The sequence below is a fragment of the Carettochelys insculpta genome, chromosome 15 (assembly GCF_033958435.1).
Source record: "Carettochelys insculpta isolate YL-2023 chromosome 15, ASM3395843v1, whole genome shotgun sequence".
NCBI lineage: Eukaryota > Metazoa > Chordata > Testudines > Carettochelyidae > Carettochelys > Carettochelys insculpta.
In genome coordinates this window covers 36,793,760-36,819,997 of record NC_134151.1, presented here as the reverse complement: position 1 = coordinate 36,819,997, position 26,238 = coordinate 36,793,760, and the positions used below count along the sequence as shown (strand labels likewise).

The 26,238-nt window shown below is 49.8% G+C and overlaps 1 protein-coding gene across 1 annotated transcript in view; it reads right to left on the bottom strand.

Annotated features, from left to right (window-relative positions):
- Nucleotides 1-19,814, bottom strand: part of CYFIP2 (cytoplasmic FMR1 interacting protein 2) — a 93,553-nt gene extending 73,739 nt beyond the window's left edge. Inside the window, exons 1-4 of the mRNA XM_075009386.1 lie at nt 19,648-19,814; nt 6,323-6,463; nt 3,172-3,261; nt 2,509-2,586 (exon numbers count right to left, since the gene is read on the bottom strand). Coding sequence (XP_074865487.1) covers nt 2,509-2,586; nt 3,172-3,261; nt 6,323-6,439 — 285 coding nt within the window. The 5' untranslated portion in view covers nt 6,440-6,463; nt 19,648-19,814. The remainder of the gene's footprint in view (nt 1-2,508; nt 2,587-3,171; nt 3,262-6,322; nt 6,464-19,647) is intronic.
- Between the last annotated feature and the right edge of the window lie 6,424 nt (nt 19,815-26,238).

Here is a 26,238-nt window from a genome sequence, read left to right as displayed (position 1 = left end):
GCTTAAGGGTATTTCTCCTGCCTTAATTCCAAACTCTGTCTCTTTAATGGACACCCAGGTAAGAGTTACACTTACTTACCCAAATCGAATACTGACACATTTCACATTCCTCTGAACTGATTTGAAATTCAGCTCCCAGGACTCTCCACTCTCTTTTGCGTGGGCATGACAATGTAAGAGAAGATCTTCACTCCCTATTCACTTACGGCTACCTTAACAGCTTCCCAGCATAAGCAAATTCCCAAATGGTCACCCACGCCCAGTCTCTCTAGTGGACGGGGCACGTCCGGGGCATTGCCAGCACACTCTCGGCTCCTGCAGTCCTTACAGATGTAACAGCTCCCATTGGGCTGATACAAACTGGCACAATTTAGAGCAGTGGTGCAGCTGCTCTATCATGTGTTTGGGGCTGAATTTGCTACAAAAAAACTTGGCCGTAAAAGCACCTTTGCCACTATGGATCCATGAACGAGAAACATTGAGGCAGAGCAGAGTCAGTGCAACTTGCGACCCAGATAGGCAGAGTAACAGCACTAGGAAGGGACAGATTTTCACACACCAAAAAAAATCAAATCTGTGGCATTTCCACTTTTCCCCCTTTCCCAGGCAATCTCTCTCCCTTTCTCTTTCTCTCACTAGCTAGTCAATCTTTGCCTGAAGCAGGTTTCAGTGACTGAAAGAGGCAATTATAGTGCAGCAATGGGAATCAGCAAACATTCAGCAGACGACCAAAGCTCCAGGAGGCTGCGACCCATGGAACCATCAACAAAGGACAGATCCGAGGGAACTGAACTTTGACCTTTGCTGGGATGCCACAAAGACACAACCAGCAGTTACATGTGCATATTTTTGGCAGTATGGAATGACTGAGAAACCCTGGTGTCGCTGTGGATAATAAAAGCATGTTGTATCTGCCCTGCTAAGAGCATCTAAAACAGTGACATAACAGGGGCTCACACTGCAGCATACAGCCCTTCAGACTAACCCTACAACCAATCACTCAAGAGGATTGCAAGCAAGCAAACTTTAGTGTGAGTGTCTGCAGGATCGGGCCCTTCAAAATTTGGCATGTAGGGTTTTGTCGTCACTAGTGGGGCTAGAAAAATACCCAGGTCTGGCCGGAAAAGGAGTCAGTAAAATGATGGCTGGATCAATACTTAGTTGTACCAGCAGCCAAAAACATGTGTGCTTCCAACCTCCCAGCCTTTGCCAAGGTGGAGCACTGACCCACAAGGCTTTTATTGTATATGTGCGCCATTGCTACATCATACAGAGCTACCTATGCGAGAGTGGAACAATGGGAGACATCACATTTCTCTTGTATCTCAGCCTGCACAGCGAGCTTCCACCATGGCTGAGCCACTCCCTGCGAGCAGTTTCAGTCAGCCCACACTTAACACCAATGCCTAAGCGTGCCTCCATCCCCCCTTCCAAATGTGGAATTTCACTGCAGTTTGCATTGGTCTCAAGTGCAAGGTGGGCAGCATCAAGCAAGAGGCTTGTCACCAGTTTAATGCTAAAGACAGCAACAGTGAGGAGCGCTGTGGCACCTTGAAGACGAACCGATTTATTTGGGCCTAAGCTTTCATGGGTAAGTCCACTCCTGGTTCTTTTTGTAGACAAAGATTAACACGGCTGCTCCTCTGAGACTTGTCACCGAGTAAAGCACTGCACTGAGCCATACCAAGTGGAAATCCAGAAACTCGTGCAGAACCAGACCAACATCATGCCTCTGACAAAGTGGTTTTTACCCACGAAAGCTCACGGACAAATGAATCTGTTAGTCTTTAAGGCACCCCAGGAATCCTTGCTATTTTCTGGGTGCAGACTAACACTGCTCCCGCTCTGAAGCTAGAGACAGTGAGGAGATTTGTTTTCAAACTTAACACAACATTTACATCCCAGTTGAAGCCACAAAACAAATCATGTCGGAAATTACTCAAGTGCAACCTCTGGCATAGAATGGGGAGAAAGTGCATTCACAATACTGTGCCATTGATTCCACCCAGATCTTAAAGGGATTCAGGCACCTAATGCCTACTGAAACCAACGGGAGTTAGGCGCCTTTGAGGATCTAGGCCCAACTTCTCAAAAGCAAATAAACTTTCAGCTGAAACACCTTCCAGCTCCAAAGGACTATAAGAATATGAGGAGCATACACAAAGCGCGGTGAGACTAAGTGACAATGCAACTCCAATTACAGCAGGGGCTACCAACCCTCCTCATAACAGATGGGTCCTGCCCTGATCATGGCACAAGCATCCCAAAGCTCTCCAACTACTGAAGCAGGCATTGAGTACTGCTGGTTCTGCAGCCCACACCCCTCTCACCCAGCAGTGGGATGGTTGGTCCGGGTGATTCCTGTAGTCTCCTACCAGCTTCTCACCACACCCCAGTAAGAATCGTCTCTCTTGGCTGATTTCCCCCACACAGATCAAGGTATTTGCAAGCAACAGCCAGCTGGCTGCTCCTGTCTGTCTCGTCTGGGAAGAGAGGGCTCCTTCTTACCTGCGGTATGGCTCTCGAGCAGCTCCTCCAAGTGTAAAGCATCACTGCGTACTCATGTCCCTCCTCCAGCATTTCATTCTGCAACACACAGAAACCCACTGCTGTGGAATGGCCAGCACCCTCAAGCAAGGACTGTGGATCTGCACCAGTGCTCCCCTTAATTTCTTCCATCCATGCACAGAATAAATTTGGTCATGTGCACCACCGGTAAAAACACACGCTGCCGGCTGTGGGTGCTCTGCTAATCAGCTGGGCAGCATTTGAATCTCCCGAGAAGCGTATGGCTTGGAGGGAACACTGAGCTCCGTAGGAACTGAGGGTATGTCTATTCTTCAATAGGAGGGTGAGCGGATCTTGGGCAAGGGAGGGAGGCAATAGCTCAGTGGTTAGACCCCTGGCCTTGCAAACCCAGGGTTGTGAGCTCAGTCCTCGAGGGGCTTTTCAAGGGTCTGGGGCAGGTTAGATTTTAAATAAACCTGTCATGGATGATGACTGGTCCTGCCCTGAGGACTCAATGACCTCCTGAGGTCCCTTGCAGCTCTGATCTGACGAAGCAGACCCACACTAGCTGTAACTTAGCTAAAAAAGGGCATGATGCTCCCGTGGCGCAGACCCTGAAAGGGGCTAGGAATGCAAGCACAGTCCCGGGGGGTTTGGACTCACCATACTAGAGTGCACCGTGGCCTGCTCGATGTACCTGGCAATCCCTGTCACAAAGGCGTTTCGGTCTTCAAAGTTTGTGTCAAAGTTAGCCTGCCGACACAACAGATGGTCCAAGGTTAAAGCGCTGTTTGTTACTGGTTCCAGTTCAGCTGCTCCAGAACGACTTAAATAATTCCTTAACAAGGAGGATCCCATTAAAAAAACACATGTAACGACTCCCCGGGTCAGGTCATCTGCATGGCTTGATCCCAGCACCCTTGGTTCCAAAAGCCTCTAGAACTCATTCTGGAGCTCTCAGTCATGTCTGCTCTGTCAGGTGCAAGCTCGTTAACCTCTCTCCATGCTACAGCCTCTGGAGGGGGACAGAGAGCTCTGCTTTGCTTGCAGAGATTAGCAAGAATAAACATGGATAAAGGGAAGGAAAATACACACGTTTACAAGTCCAGTAGCCCCCAAAGGGAGCGTGTGCCTGAGGTGAAAACGAACAGCCAAGTCCCCAGGGCTGCTCTTGTATGTAGAGGTGCCGACAGAAGAAATGAACTTGCTTCAGGCTTTAAGGCCCTTTGAGGGCTGTGGTGCTGCTCAAAGAACTCCAGCTTGCTCCCTCAGAAGCCAGCAGCAGAAGGTTGGGGGCAAAGGGGGAAAAACAATCCAGAACTGTCAGAAGGCCACCTGTCCCTTTACGAGAGAAGAGGCCTGGGGCTTGTCTGCCCTGTTCCGTCAGCCTGTCCCCGCTACACCTGTCTGAGTGTGTAACCCAAGAGACCCTAGCAGTCTGGGGAGGGGAGCAGGAGGTGCGATGGAGGGAGACAGCCTAGCCATTGAGTGCTGACTGGGGGCAGAGGGTGGACAAGCTGCTCTGTTATGAGGCAAGAGCCTGAGCTCTAGCTAGCACGTGGCCGAGGGCAGTGATCTTCTATAAGCTCTTGGTAGGAGGGTATAGCTGACCTGGAAGACGGAGGCCACCGGCAGCCTGTCTGTAAAGAAGGGGCTACAGCCTCTTTAGTTTTGGTGTTGCTTCTGAACTGCCATTCATGGACTGTAGTGCCCCAGAAGTGGGCTGGAGGCTCTGGCAGGAGCAGGCTGAAGATCACTGTGGGGAAACTGAGGAGGAAGTGCTCCAACGGTCTTGCCGCAAGGAGATGCTCTATGGCAGTGCGTGGCATAACAAGAACCTAGTAATATGAAGTGGCTGCCAGAGCCACCACCTACACCAGCTGTGAGAGCCCCTTACTTAAAGACTGACTGTACCAGCAGCAAGAATAATTTCCTCCATCAAGGACCTCAGAGCACATCACAAGTAATAAAGAGTTGAGCTTCCCCATGCCATGGTAGGGCAGGCTTTGGAGAATCATTTTAGAGAGAGGAAAACATGGCACAGAAAAGTACAGTGAACAAACTGGGAACCTAAAGGGGTCAGTGGAAGATCCAGAACCCAGGAGTCCTGACTGTCAGTCCCACGATTCCGGACAGATCTGGGTGTGATTTAACCTAAGATACAAACGTATGATGTTGTTCCTCTCCAACACCACCAACAAAACTAGCTTAGTTGACATTGAACTGACTTCAGTAACTGATTCCTCTCAGCTCCTGGATTCAGAGATGAGACCAGGGGTCATCGGGTTGCCCTCCGCATAGTGTTTCAAGGGCATTTGTAGCATAAGTATCGTGAAATTCGATCTCTACACCGTACACGCATTTCTATGGTAATGTAGCCGGGGAGAACAAGTCTGAGGACAGGAGTGGTGGAGTGGAGGGCAGGGGCTAGCAACCAACCTCCAGGTTAATCATGATAAGGAAACAGGCTCAGTCAGTTTTTCCATATTCAGGTAAGCCCATGTATTTTAGACTCAACCCTCTTCGTGCCAATGTGGGCTCTCTGCCGTGGGGTTGTCCTGAACAACCGCAGTCTGCTCTCCACTGTGCTCACAGGAAACCAGCCAGGAGAGAGAGAAAGCACTTAAAAAGTAGACAAATTAAAAATGATGTCTGGGCTGCCTCGGAAGGGTTGCAATTTGGCCACAAATACCCAAGGAGCCGACAACTTGTACTAGACACTAATGCTACAGCCCACGTGCTCTGTCTGATCTGGTGAAACAAATACCACAATTTGCAATCCTACTTGCATGACAAGGCAATCACCAGTCACACGGCTACACATTAACACCGGGAACAAGCCAGCCGAGAAGGGAGTAAACAACCACATGCTATTTATTACCCCTGTGTGTATACGCTATGACATATTCTCTACATAGAAAGAGGAACCAACAGGATCTATACACAGCAACGCACACCTTGTGATATTGTACAGTTACAACTCTCCTCTGTCCTGTATATTCTCCAATGCTTTGCTCCACTCCCCTTACTCATTCTGGAAGATCCTTTTAGCCGTGTCTACACGTGCACGCTACTTCGAAGTAGTGGCACTAACTTTGAAATAGCGCCCGTCACAGCTACACGCGCCGGGCGCTATTTCGAAGTTAACTTCGACGTTAGGCGGCGAGACGTCGAAGTCGCTAACCCCATGAGGGGATGGGAATAGCGCCCTGCTTCGACGTTCAACATCGAAGTAGGGACCGTGTAGTTGTTGCGCGTCCCGCAACATCGAAATAGCGGGGTCCGCCATGGCGACCATGAGCTGAGGGGTTGAGAGACGCTCTCTCTCCAGCCCCTGCGGGGCTCTATGGTCACCGTGGGCAGCAGCCCTTAGCCCAGGGCTTCTGGCTGCTGCTGCGGCAGCTGGGGATCCATGCTGCAGGCACAGGGTCTGTAACCAGTTGTCGGCTCTGTGTATTTTGTGTTGTTTAGTGCAACTGTGTCTGGGAGGGGACCTTTAAGGGAGCGGCTTGCTGTCGAGTCCGCCCTGTGACCCTGTCTGCAGCTGTGCCTAGCACCCTTATTTCGATGTGTGCTACTTTGGCATGTAGACGTTCCCTTGCAGCGCCTATTTCGATGTGGTGCCGCACAACGTCGAAGTTGAACATCGACGTTGCCAGCCCTGGAGGACGTGTAGACGTTATTCATCGAAATAGCCTATTTCGATGTAGGCTTCACGTGTAGACGTAGCCTTTGATTGGTCTGCAAACCAGTCTGCGCACCTATCAGAGTTACCACTCTAATCCTCAGGCACCTTCTGAGAGCTGGTACATACCTGGTACATGATGGAAGAGGGAGGTGGCTCAATACATGGCTGCTGATCTGGCAGAGGTAGTTCCTCCAGAAGGTCCACATTGGACAAAGCATCCTCCAGCGTGACGTGAGTGGTCATGGCTCTGGCTTGTCAGGCGCCTCACTAAACCCAAAGGAAAAGAAAAGATGTTGGGAAACAATAGCTAAAAAGAAATCACAGAATGGGAGTGACAGGAAAAGGCCTAGCAGAACAAACCCCCTGCCCTGTCTGCCTTGCATTTCAAGCACCACCTCAGATGCCCTGTCCAAACAGCCAGACAACAGGTATCAACATGTATAGCCAGAGACCATGGCTTAAAATGTATTGCCGCTAGAGACTTTTGCATCAGGGCAAAATCTTAACTGTAAATGCACTGCACTGGTGTGAACTGGGGCTTCCTCTTGTTCAGTCTGGTTCGACTCTGGTGTAAGCCCCAGTTGACACCAGTGCAATGTATCTACACTAAGAATATGCACCAGGATAACAATACTGGTGCAAAAATCCCTAATGCAGACCTGCCCTGAGGGATCTAAGCCACAGGTTTTAAAATACCGCCAGGCCTCAGAACCCAGGAGTCAAATGCCCACAAATTCAATTCGTCTGCTTGAAAGTTCAGAGTAGACACAAACTCCTTTTTTCAGCCATGTATCTTTGCAGAAATGTAGTGCCCTGCGCTCCTCTGCATCTAATCAAAGCGCTGCTACGGGAAAAGGGTCGGTATTCACCAAGGTGGGCAGGGACTTTGGCTCCTCTTAAAGCCTCTGGGAGTCTCACAGCTAAATTGTCTCTGAAGGTTTCCCTGAATCCTGTGCATTTGTATCTTTTCTCTGGTTAACACCCACCAAGTACAACACACGTAAGCAGAGCTGAGAGCCTGGACTGACAACCCAGAGCCTGACTGGAAGCCTAGCAGCTAAATTATTGAGATTTAGCTATCCATTGTACTGCTGCTCTGAAGCTCTGCTCCGAAGAATCAGAATGGTTTCATAGAATCCTAAGGGTGGAAGGAACCTTAGGAGGCCATCCAGCCCAGCCCACTGCCCAAAGCAGGCTCAGCCCTAACTAAATCATCCCAGCCAGGACTCTGTGAAGCAGGGACTTAAAAACCTCTATGGATGGAGATTCCAGTGCTTCACCACCCTCCTGATGAAACAAGAAGCAGTCAAGTAGCAGTTTAAAGACTAGCAAAATAGTTTATTAGGTGAGCTTTCGTGGGACAGACCCACTTCTTCAGTTTTTCTTAATATCCAACCTACACCTCCCGCTCTGTAACTTGAGACCATTGCTCCTTGTTCTGTCATCCCTCACTACTGAGAACAGCCTCCCTCCACCTTCTTTCGAGCCCCCTTTCAGGAAGTTGAAGGCTGCTATCAAATCACCCCTCACTCTTCTCTTCTGCAAACTAAATAAGTCCAAATCCCTCAGCCTCTCCTCAGAGGTCATGTGCTCCAGCCCTTTACTCATTTTTGTTGCCCACCGCTGGATCCGCTCCAATGTGCCCACATCCTTTCTATACTAGGGGGGTCCAGAACTGGATACAATAGTCCAGAAGTGGCCTCAACAGTGCTGAGTAGAGGGGGAAAATAACTTCTCTAGATCTGCTGGAAATGCTTCTCCTAATGCACCCCACTATGCTGTTAGCCTTCTTGGCTACAAGGGTACACTCTTGACTCATATCCAGCCTCTGCATCCACTGTAATCCCAGGTCCTTTTCTGCTGCACTGCTACGTAGTCAGTCGGTCCCCAGTCTGTAGCAACGCTTGGGATTCGTCTGTCCCCAGTGCAGGACTCTGCACTTCTCCCTCACTGAGAATCAGGGCCCACAATCTTGATTTCTTCAGCTAGCGTCCAGACTCTATAACTGTGGAGGGTTACCCACGGCCCACGGGCTCCATGCAGCCCACTGGGGTTCTATGTGTGGCCCACACACAGCTGTCCACAGCTGCCCACGCACAGAGTTGCCAGATTCCGTAGCTCTTCCGCTGTGCAGTTTTTTTCTGTTGGTATCACCACAGTGATACACATGTAAAGCCAGGGCACCTGAAGAGAGGTGCATACTGATTGCACACAGCCTTCACTGTGAGAGCCCTGCGCTCCTCTGCATCTAACCAAAGCGCTGCTACAGTTCCGTCGGCACATAGTCAGCAAAACTACCATCTTGGTTATGACAATCTTGCGGCCCACTGAGATGAAGGAGGCCTCACTAGCCTACGCCGCTCATGGCTGTTCTGAAATGTCTGAGCCTGTCAAACAAAACCCAACCAGCTAAGCTGTCACTGGTCAACCTCACACCTTCTCTTGGTATACACATGGAGCGCTCACTGACACTTGTGGGGCTAACACACACGATAAGAGATGCACTGAACAAATTTAAACTACCCTATTTTCTGCATCTCTTTTGAAATTCAGTGCATCTAGCAGGAATGAAGGAGACAGTCCCATGTGTACTGAAATCCTTTGCCATTTTAATTCCTGTGTGCAAAGCAGTTTGATATTGCAACTCACCGGAAAGCACGTACACTTTAGATCAGGTGGAAGAGCACACTCCAGAAAGCAAAGAGCTATTTCTAGAAAAGCTCTTTAAAAACAGAACCACCACACCAAGGGACACGCTCACCGAACAATGCTTGGAACTTTGGAAGTTTCCGACGACTCTCAAAGGTGAACTGTAAGCCAAAGTGAAAAACTAGCAAGATGCTAAACAGGCTGTGGGGCTGGAATGCAGCAAAGAAATAAGTTGCAACCTTTTAAAAATGGTTTTTCCCCTTGTGGAGGAAGAAGGTGGGAGAGGGAATATCTTCTGCTTCTCAGTGTTTTCTGGCTCACTGAAGATCCCTCAGAATGTGAATACAGGATAAACCTCTCTAATCTGGCACCCTTGGGACCTGACTGTTTCCGGACAAGAGAGTTGCCAGACCATAGGAGGTCAATATTTTTTAGCACTTCACCAACACTTCCACTGCTTACTGGGCTCTCAGGAGACATTTTGGGGTAAATTAGAGCTAAGAGCATAGAACACCGAAAGCCAGGTCTCAGGTCTGGAAATATACTTTATGCGACCACGGGAAACTTGGCTATACCCATGATAAGTGGTCATCTAACTAACTAAAAGCATGGTGAATTTCAGATGTTGTCGGACTAAAGAGTTCTGGATCAGAGAATTTCAACTTGTACACAAATATCACAATGTTCATTGTAATCCCTGCACACTGGGCAGTTGTGATATCACAGCTGATGTATTCTGAGATAATATCAGCCACCCAGAAAGCGTTTTCACAAAGGAAAGCAATATTTTTTTTTAAAATGCCTCATTGAGAGCTGAATTCGGTGCCAAATACTTCAGCAGGCTGGCTAGTGTGGGAGGCAGAGGGTGTTTTTTTTTTTTTTTTTTGTAGTTCCCCTTTAAGAACTAAGGCTACATCTACACTATGGAATAAAGTCAAATTTTTCAAAGTCGACTTTGTACCACTGGATTTTACAAAGCCAACATTGAGTATCCACACCAACCCACAAAGTCGACTAAGTGCGACCCCCACTAAATCGCCAAAGTTCGACTGTTGCAGCAGTGCATTGTGGGAACCTATCCCACAGTTCCCCCAACCCCACTACATTCTGGAGTTTTTTGCTGGTGTATTATGGGAAAAAACACCCCACAAGTGGTTGTCGGTGTGTGATATCTTCCCACACTCAACTGCCCTCAATCTCCTCCCTTTGAAAACAAATGGCCACTTTTCAGATGTCTCTTTCCCCGATGAGAGAAAACGTTTGAGTGGTCCGCATTACGGACCTTTCAACCAAATGTGCCCTGAGAGCATCTTCCCAGACTGCATCACCCTCGTTCCCCCCCCACTGAAAGCAAACGGCCATTTTGTCAGAAGGAAAGCAGGAAAAGCAGTGAATCCCAGGTGAAAGAAAACCTGGACTGAACCGTATCAATGGGTTGCTCAACTAGTTTTCCCCTGGTGAAAGAACACCTTTCATAAGACAGTGATGTTTACGATAACAATGGGTTAAAACCAGAATACATGCAGAAAGGCAGCAAGTGAATCATGTCAGCAGGTTGCTCACCTACTTTTCCCCTGGCAAAAATATAGCAAACAAGCTCGTGCTGAGACTGTGCCTTCCCCCAGCAGCACACTTAGGGAAGGGAGAGTCCTAGAATAGTGTGCCCAGGTGGCCGGGAGCTGACTCCCCAGATAAACTCAGCTGGCAGTGCCCAGCTGAGGCTTCTCTTAACATAGTGCAGTCACCTGATTTCTCATTAGCCATCCCACATAGTGCATGTTGCCTTACAGGGGCCAGCCAGCCCCTCCCGCCAGCAGTTGGCGAGCCCCCCGTAAAACGTGAAGCACAAAAGCTTTCACCCTACACAGGCCAGGACGTGCTGCTGTCTGGAAGCATGGATCGCACTGCAGGGAGGAGGCCTTCACTCCACACAGGGCATGACAGGCCATTGTCTGCAAGCATGACCCCCACAGCCCAGCAGCCACATGGGCTGGGGCTGGCATGCCACCACATGGCGCCTGTGGGGGAGGCTAGCCACATGGTGCGGTGGGGGCTAGACCCCTGCCTCCATGGTGCCCGGCAGGGGTGCTCCACACAAATGTGAAGTGCAGAAGGTTCTCAGCCTCTCCTGCTACATCCTGTGCAGCCTTCACCCGGCGCAGGGTAGGACATGCCATCCCCGCTGTCTGGTGTGCCATTGTCTGGTCCCAACAGCAAGGCCGCCAAGTGGGATGGTGGGGCGGGGCGAGGGCGAGAGCTAGCCCTCCAGCCAAACTGAGACCCTAGCTCTTCTGATGGCTCCATGCTGGGCTCTCTTTCATGGCTGGAAGCAATTGCCACACTGATCATAAAGAAATAAATTCAAAATGCCGGGCTTCCTGTTTCCTACTTCCTGCACACCTGGAGAGCATGGGAGGTGAAAGCAGATAGAACGGACACATTCTGGGCATTGTGGGATACCGTTGGAGGCCAATAAAATTGATTTAAAGAAACGCTGTTTTCTCACTAGCATTAATCTCACCTTTTAAATTTGAACTTGGCGTTACACCGCCTCAGATGGTCAACATAAAAACGTCAACCTTAGCGCTCCTTAAAATCAACCTAATAACAGCCCTGATGCCTCAGTGCCCTGTGTGTCATTCATTTCTGCCTGTGCAAACTGAATGCAGAAAAAGGACTGAGCGCTGCCATTCTGTCTGGTAGCATTGTGTCTTCACGCTACACCAGCTTGAATGGTGATGTAAGGCGGCGGAGAACCAGACCTGATTTTTCAAACCAAAGCCACGTTGAGCCAGTTGCTGAGGGTAAAACTGTCCCATCCCACCGGCTCACTCTGCTTTCTGTTTCACCTTCCATCCCCATCAGCTAAAAATAGCGTTGCAAAGTGCAGCAAGTCAAAAGCCCCTTTGCTCCCTGCTACGCTGCAGTCAGAAACAGCTTCCTCTTTGCTCCAGGCTGCGCAAACGGACTCTGCACCTGCTGATCAAGGAGGCGTGGGATGTTTTTCTGAATGGCCTGCTCTTGTTGTTGTTTTTGGGTGGTTCTCAAGCCTGTCTTATGCAGCGGATCAGACTAGACCAGGAGTGGGCAAAAATTTTGGATGGGGGGGCCCACTCCAAGAATTTGGGAAGTGGTCAAGGGCCCCACTCTTCCATGATGTTAATGGAGGAGGTGCGGGGTCTGGGATGGAGGCTGGGTGCAGATGGGAGCTGTAAATCGACCAGTGGGAGTGGAGATATTTTGCAAAGAGTGGGGAACGGCACACAAAGCTTCCACCACTGTCCTGGCATCTGGAGCAGAGAATTATAGGGAGCAGGAAGTCACTGCCTGCTCTGTACCTGAGGCTATCCATGGGCTTGATCCAACTCCTTGGTGGGCCGGATCCGGCCTGCAGGCCATATTTGGCACAACCCTGAACTAGATGATCGCAATGATGCCTTCTAGCCTTGAAATCTACAAAGTTCCAGCTCTTTCTCAGTGGCTAGGCTTTTCTCCAGCTTGCTCCTCAGCATCTCTCTCCAAACCCCACACTCCATTTCCCACAGCAACAACTTTTCCAGGTTCCGAAACCCAGCTCTGCTTCTCATGTCCATAAGTAGTGTTAGGACTGGGGATGTGGGTAGGACAATGAAAGGAGCAGACTGCATAAACCCCTGTATACACTGTTTATATCTCTGTATACACTGTTTATATCACTGTATATAGCCACCTACCCAAGCTTTATTGTCCAGGTTGAACTTCTCAAGTGCGGCACCTTTGGGACCTGATCAGTGACGAACCAGAGAATTTGCCAGACCTTGGGAGGTCAGTATTGTCTAGCAGCATTACCACACTTCCACTGCTTACTGGGCATTTGGGGTAAATCTGGGGTAAATTACAGTTACATTACAGCAAAGAACACTGAGAACAAGAACTGGTGCCTGTAAACAAACTTTATGAGACCAGGAAACTTGGCCACACCCATGATAAGCTAACTAAAATCATGTCAGGCCACGGATGTTGCAAACTAGAGAGGTTCAAGCTGAAGGCTTGTTATTTCTCAAGATCTAAGACCAAAGTCTAACTATTTGGTGGCAGGATGAGCCCTCCATTTTACCATGTTTTTCAGAATGACCTCCAAATCCAATTAAAAATTCAACAGAGAGCCCTTGGTAATCTGTTCCAAAGATCAGTTTTCTTTGTATTTAATCAAACAACTCTACTGATGTTTTTGAGAGTGAGCCCATGTCAGCAAAAGCAGGATCTCTGAATGGCCTGATTAAGACAGAAATACAAAGGGGTGTCATTGTATATGCCACTTGATGTGATTTAACAGCAACCAAAGATGTTGCTGTGGTTACTTAAGACAAACTGAGCAGCTGGAAGGATGAAATTATTATTTGTACTGCAGTAGTATCTGAAGTCCCCGCTAAAGGCTGGAACATGTACATAATGCAGAGAGTCTCTGCTCCAAAGACCTTACAGACTATGTATAGCAAAAGAGGCAATCGCAAGAAACGATGAATGGACGAGGAGAAGATATAGAGATAGTTCAGACTCGTATAACAAGCAGTGGTCACAGCCCACCAACTGCCTAGCTGTTGTCAAGTGCTTGGTATATGTTATGGCATGGGTGGATTTTGAGGAGGAGGATGTAGTGGCTTTTTGGATTTAATTAACCTATTGTGTGTCACTGGAGACTCAACATCTAAGGGATAATACAAATATTCCTCAAGTGCAATAAAGCACATCAGAGGCATAACCTCAAAAAGAAAAGTAAAATCTGATTACCCCTTTTCTGATGGCTACTGCAGCTGTATGCACATTTGCACAAGAAATAAAGAACACGCAGCAAGGTCTTTTTGCAAGGTACCAGCAGACTCCCGTGGAGGGGTGCTGTGCTGGGTATGGGGTGATCTGGGTTCTAACTTTACCTCGGCCACAGACCTGCTGGGTGTCCCAGGGCACAGCACATCCATCCTCTGTGCAGCTGTCTCCTCCCATTCTTTGCCTATCTTGTCTGTTTCAATTATAAATTCTATGGAGGAGGAACCATCTCTTACTATGTGCCTATGGGAGAGACAGTATACGACAGCTCTGATCTTGAATGGTGGAGGGGTCTCTCAGTGCTACCAGAATACACACAATAAAATAATAATACCAATAATGAGAAGCTGAATAGTCTTCAAGAATAGATACCCAAATGACCCATCCTTGCATTCAGGGGAGAAATTCTTGCTTCCTGAGATACAGAATTGATGTTTCTCTTCTGCTGAAAGGTCCCTGTTTTTCTACTGTAGAATCATACAAAGCCCTGAAAATCCAGGAACCAGTTTATTTGATGGAGGGGCTTTTCCTTCTTCCCCTTCACGGTACTGTATGCTGGAAAACCTGCCCAGGGCTGCACTCCATGCAATACTCTCTACTAATCGGTGCAATTTCGCATGCAAATACCCAACCCATAACGAGTGACTATGCACTTGGGAGAAAACTGAGCAGTAACAGTGATGTGAAGCAAAACTGCCCTCCCTGCCTTTTCAGTGCAAGGCTTCTAAACAGTAATGCTGTGGCTGGAATGGTGACTTCAGCTAGTGTTCGTCTTGAGCCAGTTAATGTCATTGCATTCTAACGACTGCATCAATCTAAGGAGAGTGCATTTCTTTCCAATGATATTGCGATGGGGTCACTGGGTCAGTGATCAAAATGTCAACAGCAAACATTAACCACCAGCAGCTATCTGGGCCTTCTGGGCAGGGTCTCTTACATTCAGCAGTCGAGAGAGAGGCGTGAGCACCATAAAAAACAGTTGGAGCTCTATTTGTGGTTCACTGAGGTGCTTCCTGTGTTGTCATGCCTGAGAGATCACCCTTGCAACAGAAATGCAGTCAACTGAAAGCACAGCAGCACACATGCCCAGGGTAGGTTACATCATGCTTGAACACGGGGCTTTTGCACTTCATTAATATATGCACGCAAGCTGGATCTTTATCTTTCCGACAGGAAATACATCCTGCCTTCTCTGTGACAGATTAGAGCACCAGGGTGCAAGAAACAATCGCTTACATGTCTCTTTTTTGGGGGTTTTCATGCAATGAGTCTCTTCCCACACACACATGCAGCTCAGACAGGCAAATGGACCAAATGCAATCATACCTAAAAACCTCGCAGCTTATTCAATAATTTTTGAGTGGCAGCCAAACATCAGCACTACAGAATCTAACCCAAGCTATTAAGAGTTATTTCCATTTAATTGCACCTTTCAATCCAAAGGATCCTCAAAGCAATTTATATCTCCACCACCCATTTCTAAAAATCTCCAAGCAACTCCATGATTTCTCCTGTGCTGTGCCTTATGCATGAGAGGAACTTCTTGCAAAATTCCACTAAGTCAGCACATCATCCTCCTTAAAACTCTTCTCTGCCATTATACCCACCTCCCCGCCCCCACCAAAAAACCTCCACCCCTCTCTGCACAATAGATAAGCAGCTGGTGTGATGTGATTGCTGCATCTCATGCTGATCGATATCAGCTCGATATAACTTTGTGCACTCCACATCTACCTGCTTTATAGACCTGCTGTCTCTCCTCTTATACTCTTGCAAGCATTTGCTGGGGGCAGGGACTGTCTTTCTGGAATACTGTCGAATACCTAACACAATGGAATGGGGTTCTCCAGGCTCTACAGTAATAATAATAAATCTATTCACACAGATTACAGCACAGCTAAAATGCAGTGATGCGTTCAAAGGATGCCATATTTGGGGAATGTTAAGTCTCACGCAGAGCAGACAGGACCTCATACATGAAGATCTCATCAAAAAGAATGCACAGAATTAACTGCCTGGAACTTAACTGACCTTCTTCGGCATCCCCATGCTATTTGAACCGGCATCTCAAGTACAGTCCCTGATTTTATGCCTAAAGCTTCAAGCAGGCCTGAAGTTTTTGTCTTTGGATCATAGAGTCTGCCTTCCCTGGCTGTGATCTACAGACAAGTCGATTCTTGAGAGTCGTATAACTTTGGGGGAATGAAGAAACTCAGACTTGGGGCAGAATTCAGAATAGCTGGTGCATCGTACCCACAACCCACTCACACCAGCTGCGGCAAACTGGCGATTTGCTTACTCAGGAGCTGCAGCGGGCCAGATGATGAGAGGAAGTGAGCTGTGTGTGTTGCCACTTGCCCTGATCCCGCAGATGAAATGCAGGCTGGTGCCAAAATGGCTGTAGCGTAGGACTAAGGAAAGGGACAGCAAGGCCTGCTCTAGAACAGTGTTTCTTAAAGTGTGTTCCGTGGAACACTGGTGCTCTGTGAACAATTTGCAGGTGTGCCGTGAACGTTTGGAAAACGAAGTCAAAGTTTTACAACAAATAGCCATTTTAGGATGATAGCAGCAGCGGAAAATACCGATGTGCAACTTTATTTCTACACCTTGCGAGTGCAATAGTAGTCTGGCAACCCAGCAAGGTTGACCAATATTGTGCTAGCTTCTCCTCTCCTCTAATCTTCATCTCCTCTCTAGTCGGCGGCGTAGCAAACCACCAATGACGTGCAGTGCATGCACTACACCAGTGTGGTAGCTACACTGTCAGTCATCTGCCTGACGTCAGCCAAGGTGCACGTGTGACACGTGACAATTTATTGGATTTATTATTTCCACTGATCTGAGTAAACAGAGTTAGTTACATTTCTCTTTTAAAAAGCCAAATGCTTGACTAAATTACTTCATTTTGGTTTTGATGTAGATGTTGCTGATTGGTTTTGTTTTTGATCTGACAATAATTTTTTTGAAGAAAAATTTCATAGGTGTTCTGGTCTCAAAAGGTTTAAGTAACACTGCTCTAGAACATGGCACCTTTAGTCCCGCTGCCTGTACCAGCAGGAAGCCCAGGCAGCAGTGACATGGGGAAGGTGACAGACATGTGGCAAAGAGGGCCATGTATGAGAAAAAGCACAGCACTAGGGAAGAAAGATGAACTTGGGGTTCAGGGGCTGAGCTGGTATTTAGAAGACCTGAGTCTGATTCGCAGCAAAGCTGTAGGCACCCTGGGTGAGGTACTTAATTTCTCTCGGCTGCCATTTGCTACCTGCAAAATGGAGATAATGTGTCCTTCCTGTACAAGGGCGTTAGGAGAATATACTGCCAGCGTTTGTCAGATGCTCTGGTGTCGATAGGTGTACGTACTTATCTGACCAAAAAAATTCATGCAAGAGGCACAAAAGTGAAGCAGTCAAGTGCTGCTTTGGGAAGAAGAGTTTTTGCTACAGGTTGAACCTCTCTAATCCAGAACTCTCTCGTCCAGTAACATCCATAAACCAGCATGATTTTAGTTAGCCAGACAGCCACTTATCATGGCTGTGGCCAAGTTTCCCGTGATCCCATAAAATTTGTTTACAGCCTCCAGTCCTGGCTCTCAGTGTTCTGTGCTGTTCTTTAGCTGCCATTTACCCCTAAACGTCTTCTAAGAGCCCAGTGAGCAGTGGAAATGTTGGGAAATGTGCAAGACAATATGACCTCCTGTAGTCCGGCAAATTCTCTCTTCCGGCACTGGTCAGGTCCCCAGGGTGCCAGATGAGAGAGGTTCAACCTATACAATGGGTAAGTACATTAGAGCTAGGCCAAGTTAATGCTACAGCCTATGTCAGCATAATTTCTGTCTTTCAAGAGTGTGAATAAACCACCTCTCACTCACACACCCCGAGCAATGTAAGTTACACTGACCAGTACTCATGTGCACAGAAATATGTTCGTGGGAGAGCGTCTACCACCAGCACAGATTCCGCTGTTGGCAAATGGGGTTTTATTATGTCAACAGGAGAGCTCTCTCCTATTGGCACAGAACATAGTCACCAGACATGAGTACAGCTGCAGTGCTGCATGCACAAGACATGGCCTTGGTCTAAGAACAATCTTGACTGCCAGCAGAGGGCAAGAAATAATTGGGCTACTTCCTGTGAAATGAAACGTCACATGCAAATGAGAAAACATCATCAATTGTGAGTCAATCAGTTAAAAAGTAACTTTTTCTTGAAGACATGGAAGTTGGTAAATTATTATTATTACGTATTATTTCATTGTCCACCTTGGACTCCTTGGTGGTCATGGTTGTTGCACAGACGCTAGTCTTTGAGTCACAGAATACTCGAACTGAAAGAGACCTCAAGAGATGATCAGGTCCAGCTCCTTGTCCTCGTGGCAGGACCAAGCATCATCTATGTGATCCCCGTTAGATACTTATTCAACCTGTTCTTAAATATCTCCAGCGATGGAGATTCTACAACCACCCTAGGCACTTTATCCCAGTAATCAATGCAAGGCATCATCCGATTACGCAGACCTCTCCGACAAAAATGACCTGTACATACCAGTGCTCAATTCCTTTATCTGAGGAATTATGCTGGATTTATGCTGATATAGCAGATGGCAGAATTAGGCTCCAGGTATCTATCAAGGTGACCAGCATCTGGCAGCTCTCATAAGATAAACCATGTGCACAGGATTTTTAGTTTCCTGCACAGAGCAGGAAGTCTCAGGTGGTTTAATGACCTGACATAATTAAGTGAGATCCCTGAGATCCAAAAAAACACAGCTACAAGCCACCCTGCTGAAAGCAACATATGACTAGGAAGGCCAAGCTATGCAATATCCTCTTCTTTGCCAAAGTACAACGTTCATCTCCAGACACCATTCCCACCAAGCAAGCCCAGCAAATACATAGGAGCAAACACAAAGGTTTCAGTTTGCCTCTCACAGCTTGTTCCTGACTCCTCAGCACATACAAACGTCCTGCAAAATCCATTCAGGTCTTTTTGCCCAGGGCCTGACTGACAGCAGAGCAGGACTGAATTTCTTTCCCCTTACTCCAAACCCACTCAAAGGTCCTGGGTTCAAAAGTTCACCTCCACCATTACCAGCGGGTGCACATTTTGTTTTGAAAACGTTCCTCTGCTGAAAAGCAGCCAGGAGTTTCAATGATAGGAGGGGAAAAACCAGTCTGCAAACGCTGTGGGCTTCGCGGTTTTGCAGACTTCCAAGACTGTATTTTTGGTTCATCACTGACCCAGCCAAAATTCAAGTCCATAATTTCCACCCTCAGCTCAAACTACAACCTCTGCTGCCTCCTCTCTTTTCAGCAGCACCAGAAAAACACCGAGACGTCCTGTGGCACCTTGCAGACGAACAGATGTATCGGTGCATAAGCTTTCGTGGGCAAAGACCCGCTTCGCCCGATGACCAGGGGAAGATTTTTTATTATCCTCCCTGCACCCCCATTTCCCCTTGAACATCCCCGTTATCCCTCTACCCCCAAAGCACCCGGGCTACGCAGCAGCTCTCTCCTTCCAAGCTGCCATTGTTACCAAGCGACCGGCAAGGGGGGAGCAGCTGCTGCTGGAGGCAGGCGGCGGTTACCGCTGTTCCTCCCCGGATTGCAGCATTTCCTTCCACCCCCACCTCGTTGCAGCGCGTGGCGCTTCCCGGGCAGGGGCCGAGGCGCTGTGCCCGGCCGGGGGCGCACCCGGGGATAAAGCAGGAGCCCGGGAGATTGCAGGTGCCCTGAGCATTGTGGGACACATCAGCGCCAATCGCCTCTGCGCCGCTAAGCTGGGCCCTGCCGCGAGCGCCCCGGGGAAGGCAGCGCCTCCCCGCACTGCTGCGCATGGGGGACCCCGGCGCGCGGGGCTCCCCAGCCACGCCCGGGGCAGGGCGCTGCGTGCGCTCGGCGAGCTATCCCCGGCAGGGGCCAAGGGTCCCGCGGCCACCGGCCCTAGCTCGGGCGGGCCCCGCGCCTCCCCGTGCAATGCCCGCCCCGGCCCGCTCACCGCCCGCCGCCGAGGGATGCTCGGAGCCGCCGCCGCCGCCTCCCGGCGTGTCACACACAAAGCGCAGGAAATGGTGCAGCAAGTGCACTTCCTGAGCGCCCCCGGCCCGGCGCGGCCCCCGCCTGCCGCCGAGGGATGCGCCGGTGTAAGCGGCCCCCGCCTGTGCCGCTGCGGCGCCGCTCCGGGTCTGCAGCCGCGGGTCCCCGCCCCGCCCAGCGCAGCGCAGCGCAGCACGGCCCGGCGCCCTCCTCCTGCGCCCGCAGCCCGGCTCCCCCCAACCACCCGCCCCAGCTCCAGTCCTGCCCCCACCCTGCGGCCACCCCAGCCCTGCACCCTCCAACCCTGCACCCACCCCTACCCCATCTCACAGCCCTGCACCCAGCCCCAGCCCCCTCAGCTCCCAGCCCTGCACCCTCCAACCCTGCACCCACCCCTACCCCATCTCACAGCCCTGCACCCAGCCCCAGCCCCCTCAGCTCCCAGCCCTGCACCCTCCAACCCTGCACCCACCCCTACCCCATCTCACAGCCCTGCACCCAGCCCCAGCCCCCTCAGCTCCCAGCCCTGACCCTCCAACCCGGCACCCACCCCTACCCCATCTCACAGCCCTGCACCCAGCCCCAGCCCCCTCAGCTCCCAGCCCTGCACCCTCCAACCCGGCACCCACCCCTACCCCATCTCACAGCCCTGCACCCAGCCCCAGCCCCCTCAGCTCCCAGCCCTGACCCTCCAACCCGGCACCCACCCCTACCCCATCTCACAGCCCTGCACCCTGCCCCAGCCCCCTCAGCTCCCAGCCCTGCACCCTCCTCTACCCCCATCTCACAGCCCTGCCCCTCAGCTCCCAGCCCTGCACCCACCCCACCCCCATCTTACAGCCCTGCACCCCGCCCCATGCCCCAGCCCCCTCAGCTCCTAATCCTGCACCCTCCAACCCTGCACCCACCCCTATGCCATCTCACAGCCCCGTCCCTCAGCTCCCAGCCCTGCACCCTCCAACCCTGCCCCCACCCCATCCCCATCTCACAGCCCTGCACCCTGCCTCAGCCCCCTCATCTCCCAGCCTTGCACCCTCCAACCCTGCACCCACCCCTACCCCATCTCACAGCCCTGCCCCTCAGCTCCCAGTCCTTCACCCTCCAACCCTGCACTCACCCCTACCCTCATCTCACAGACCTGCACCCCGCCCCAGCCACCTCAGCTCCCAGCCCTGCAGTCACACCCCAGCCGCCAGCGGAGTCCTGTACCCTCTCCCTGCCTCCATACCGCCCCCCAACTCACAGTTCTGAGCCCTCCCTGTGCATGCACACACACCCTGTACTCACACCCCCTCTGGCAGCTCACATCCATGCTCTGACCCACCCCAGCTCCCAGCCCTGCACCCTCCCACACTCCCCTCTCTTCTCACACCTGTGCTCTCGTGCCCCCTCTGTCCCAGCTCACACACCTCTACACCCACATCTGGCAGCTCACACCCCTGTTGCCACACCCACCTGCCAGCTCATGCCCCTCTCCAGCCCAACACCCTATGCACCAAAATACCCCTCCACTCACATACCCATAGCTGCCCCGGGCGCATGGGAAATTGACAATTATGTTGGGTGTTTTGAAATTGGGGCACCACTTTTTCAGGTGCTTGTCTACCCAGTGCTGCTGCTGCAAGGGCTTCTCCCTTCCCCATGTGCTCACAGCCAGCAGGAGCCACTCCAGTACGGAGAGCTCCCTGCTGCCAGATGGGGGGCAAAGACGAGCCCTGAGCCTCTGCAGCTTCGCTCCATCCCCAGGGAAGCCCCAAGGCCTGGTAAGAGTGGGCAGGCACAAGTGAAGCAGCTTGGGGGAGGGGCGAGAGGGAAGCCCCAGACCCCTGGCAGGAGCCATATGGTGGGGGGAAATCCCAGGCAAGAGCTGCAGGGGGACAAGGGGGGAGCACCAGGCAGCCAGAGCCCAGCAGTAGCTGCATGGGGGGGGGGGGGATGGAAACAGGGGTGGGTAACACCTGGATCCTAGCAGAAACTGGGAGTTGGGGGGCTCAGTTATGTAGGGCCCCATAATTTGTAAGGACAGCCCTGCACATACCCCTCCCCACTCACACCCCCACCACCCACACACCCATCCCTGCTCACACCCACACACCCATCCCTGCTCACACCCACACAGCAACCACCCACACACCCCTCTCTGCTCACACCCCCAGCACCCACTCACCACCACACTCCTGCATCCTCCCACCCACCTGTCCACACCCACCCACCGCACACTCCTAGCACACACACACAATTCCAGCGCTCACCTGCCCCTTCCCTCTGCTGTCATACGCTCTGCTGTCCGAAACTCCCAGGGCACAGAGATCCCTGCACTGCACCCCTCAGAGCCCATATTTGTGCTGGGCTTTGATTTACAGATGCAGGGTTCCGTCATCCCACCACAAGGAGCAAGAACTGGGCAACTTCGTCTCTGGTGAAACAGAACAGGAAGAGGGGTGGGGTGGGTTATTGGGGGCAAGGCTGCCACCACTGCGTCTGTGGGCAGGTTGGATCAGCTTCCTTGCAACGAGGTTGCCTTTCACAGGGCCTCCATATCATAGCACCCGGGGCCTCCTTGGGCAGGCAAGTGAATTGTCAGGCTGCAGGAAGGTGACTAGTGGTGTCCTCAAGAGTGGCTCTTGGGACCACTCTTATTTATTTTATTACTGGCCTTGTCACAAGAAGTGGTGTATGCTAATCGAATTTGAATAGAGACCAAGCTGGGCGGTATTGCCGATAAGGAGGAGGGTTGGAATACCACACAAGAAGCTCTTCGTGGTCTTGTAAACTGGAGTAATAGAAATGGAATGAAATTTATAATGGAAAATGCAACGTCATACATTTAAGGACTAACAACAAGAATTTTTGCTATAAACTGGGGCTTTATTAATTGGAAGTGACAAGAGAAGAACTGTCTAGATGCATTAGTTGATCTTGGTATGATTGTGTGCGGCACTTGTGATGCAGCTATGAAAAGGTCTAGCCCTTTTTGTGCCTTGCCTGAACTGTGCGAAAAAGGTGAGGCTAGGATAAATCCAGTTAGATATTTCCAGTAGAAACAGAGAAGTGTTAGTACAGGTTGAACCTCTCTAATCCGGAACTCTCTCACCCAGAAACATCCATAATCCAGCATGATTTTAGTTAGCCAGACAACCACTTACCAAGGGTGCAGCCAAGTTTCCTGTGGTCCCATAAAGTTTGCTTACAGCCACCAGACCTGACTCGGTGTTCGGTGCTGTTATTAGCTGTAATTTACCGCCAAAATGTCTTTTAAGAGCCCAGTAAACAGTGGGAGTGTTGGTAATGTGCTAGACTGGTGGTTCTGAACCAGGGGTGCCTGTATCCTGAGGGGAATGCAGAGCTCTTCCATAGGGTGTGTTAGCTCAGTGTTTCTTGACCTTTTTTATGGATTAAAAAATTGGATTGATTTTATGTTAATCTATTTTTATTTATCCTTTTTGCACAATCGTAACTACAACAAAAAGTTTATTGCCTGTAGGCAATTTCTTACAACCAACCAGTTATAATTAAGTTCTTCAGACAAATGTGTAGCTATGGTAGAAACATTTTTTTGTGTTTCTGAAAATTATAGGTACTGGTGGTACTTATAATTTTTTCGAAAGGGGCTACTTTATAAAAAAAAGAGGTTGAGAAACACTGTACTAGACAATATTGAGCTCTCATCACCCGCCAATTTTCTGGGTCAGCACCAGTTAGGAGCCAAAGAGGTCCACCCTGTACGATTATCTCAGGCACTGGGGAGACATCATCTTCAATGCTGTGTTTCCACTCTCCCGTGTTTAAGAAGGCAGAATTCAGACGGGAGCAGGTGCAGAGAAGGGCTGCTGGGCTGCTCCGAGAATGGAAATCCTATCGCATGTGAGGAGACTCAAATAACTTGGCTTGCTTTGCCTAAGCAAATGCAGGCTGAAGGGAGAGAAAGCTGGACTCTATAAATACACCAGAGGGTTAAATACGAGGGAGAGGGAGGAGCTATTTAAGTTAGGCACCAGTGTTGGCACAAGAACAAATGGGTACAAACTGGTGATCAACAAGTTGAAGCTTGAAATTAGGTGAATGTTTCTAACTGCCAGAGAGGAGGGAAGTTCCGGAACAGCCTTCCAAGGGAGTAGTCGGGGACAAAACGCCTGCCTGGCTTCAAGGCTGAGCTTAATAAGTTCATGGAGGTGAGGGGATGCTGTGACTGCTTACAATGGCAGGCAGCTGATCTGTGAGTGCAAGCACCAAATGTCTCCAGTTGCTGGTGATGGGACACTAGGGGTGTGTCTACACAGCAAAGTTATTTCAAAATAACAGCCGCTCTTTCAACATAACTTTGTGAGCGTCTTCACAACACAACCTCTGTTTCGAAATAATTCAAAAAAGCAGTTGGCTTACTTTGAAACTGGTAAACCTCGTTCCAGGAGGATCGTGCCTATTTCAAAATAGGGGCTGTTATGACAGAGAATGGAGCCTATTTCAAAATAAGCTGCAGTGCGCTATTTCAGAATAAACTATTCTGGAATACCTCTTCCAGAAGAGCTTATTCAGGAATAACACTGCTGTGTAGACATAGCCCTGGAGTGCGGGACCTTTTCGTTACTGCAGGGATTTCTTTCCGACGGGTCTAGCTGGTGCTTGTTACACACATCTGCTTTGTGTACCTGATGTTGGAGTATAGCACATTTGGATTTGGGACGGCATTTTCCTCAGGTCAGACCTTGGGCGTTCTTCATCATCCTGTGCAGCAAATGGCGGGTGTCACCTGCAGGTTTAAACTAGTGTAAATGCTGGATTCACTGTAACTTGAAGCCTTTAAATGACGACTTGAAGACGTCAGTAACTCATCCAGAGATTAGGAATTTGTTTCAGGAGTGGATGGGTGAGGTTCTGTGCCCTTCCATGTGCAGGAGCTCAGAATATACGATCATGATGGTTCCTTCTGGCCTTAGAGTTTACATCTATCCTGCGCACTAAGCTCTGGTCTGTGGGACAGAGGCTTGTGGATTGGTGTTGGCAAACCTGGCCTCTGAGCACTCACCTTACCTGGAAATCTGTCTTTACAATGGCTGCTCTAGGTGGCTCTCTGCTGTGCTGACACAGCCATGCTGCACTACGGAGAACCTCTGACTTCATTTGGGTCCACTGTGCAAAATGACAGTGTTCAAACCCAGGCCACTCTGGTACTCGGGTCCTACCATTCACGTCCTGAGTGCTTGCTAACCTGTGTCAGGCTGATTTGTGTGTGGACAGAGCCAGGGCTTGGGCTCAAATGCAAATCAGAATCTGGGTCTAGTGAGCAGTGTAGACATAGCCATGGTGTAATTGTGATGTAAAGAACTATAGCAAAAATTATTAATAACTGGGGACATAGCAGCTTCAATATTTGAGGAAGAATTTACCTTTTTAAAACGGAATGAATTAGAAAGAAAAAAGGTCTTTTTTTGGTTATAGATTTGTATTGCAATAGGTCTTTGGAGCACCAGTAATGGAGCAGGAGCTCGGTGTGCTTGTTATAAGACACACAACAAAAAGACTGATTTGTTTCGGAAGAGAAGCACCTGGAGAAAAGGGCTGGAACTGACTTTTAGGGAGGAAAGCCTGGGAGATGTTGCTCCTTGCTGGAGCTGAAAGGGGTTTGCACAACTGGAAAGGGGCTAGGGGAAAGGTGGGGCAAGATAGGAAGAAGTTCAGGGACGTAGCATGGAGCTGCATGGGCAGAACTGTGCACTCACTATCGAGTCCCCGGAGTGGGGGTCTAGGTTCCACTAGTCACCTCCGATGAAGATGGCGTGAAACCTGTTTCCAGGGGTTAGTACTGCTGCAAACCATGGGGCAAGAGGTATAAGGACTCCTGGGCCCAGAGATAGAAACAGAAGACTTGGGTCATTGGACTTTTGACTGTGGAACTGAATGTGACCTTCTCAGTGGGCCAAGTCATAAGGAAAAGCAGATCACTACAGCGGCAGTCAGTCCAGGGGGCTAGGGCATAGCTCGCTCAACCAGGGCCAGCCAAGAGGAGGTTCACTAGCCACTGACTCCCTCTTCTGTCACCCCTGTGTGAGCACAGGATTTGGCCATACACGCGTTGTACGACAGTCTGTCTTTAAGATAGTGTGTTTGGCAGTGATTAGAGCCCCGTATGCATTTCCCCACAGGTTCTGGGTAGGGTACCCGTGTGAAAAATTTAAAAAAACACAGCTGTTATATGCCAACTTTATTAACTGTAAAAATACATATACTCTGTACCTAAAGAATTCCTATGCAAGAAGATCAGAACATTATACTTAACAGTACTGTTTAGTGCAATGGATTGTAACTAATAAATATTTCCTTTATCTCATCCAAGAATAAATACTGTTGGGGCAATACTGCATCTACAAGCACATTAACCACCAGCTCAGGACTCGGGCTGGGGGAAGGAGGAGACCTTGTGAAGGTCCCTTATGAAGGGCTAGCGTGCAAGGAGCTTACCTTTGCCCACCCTGTAGAAGGGTGTTACATTCCCTTTGCTTTGGGAAGAACCCCTTCAGCGCCCATCTGTGAGTAAAGAGTCGGGGGGTCGGGT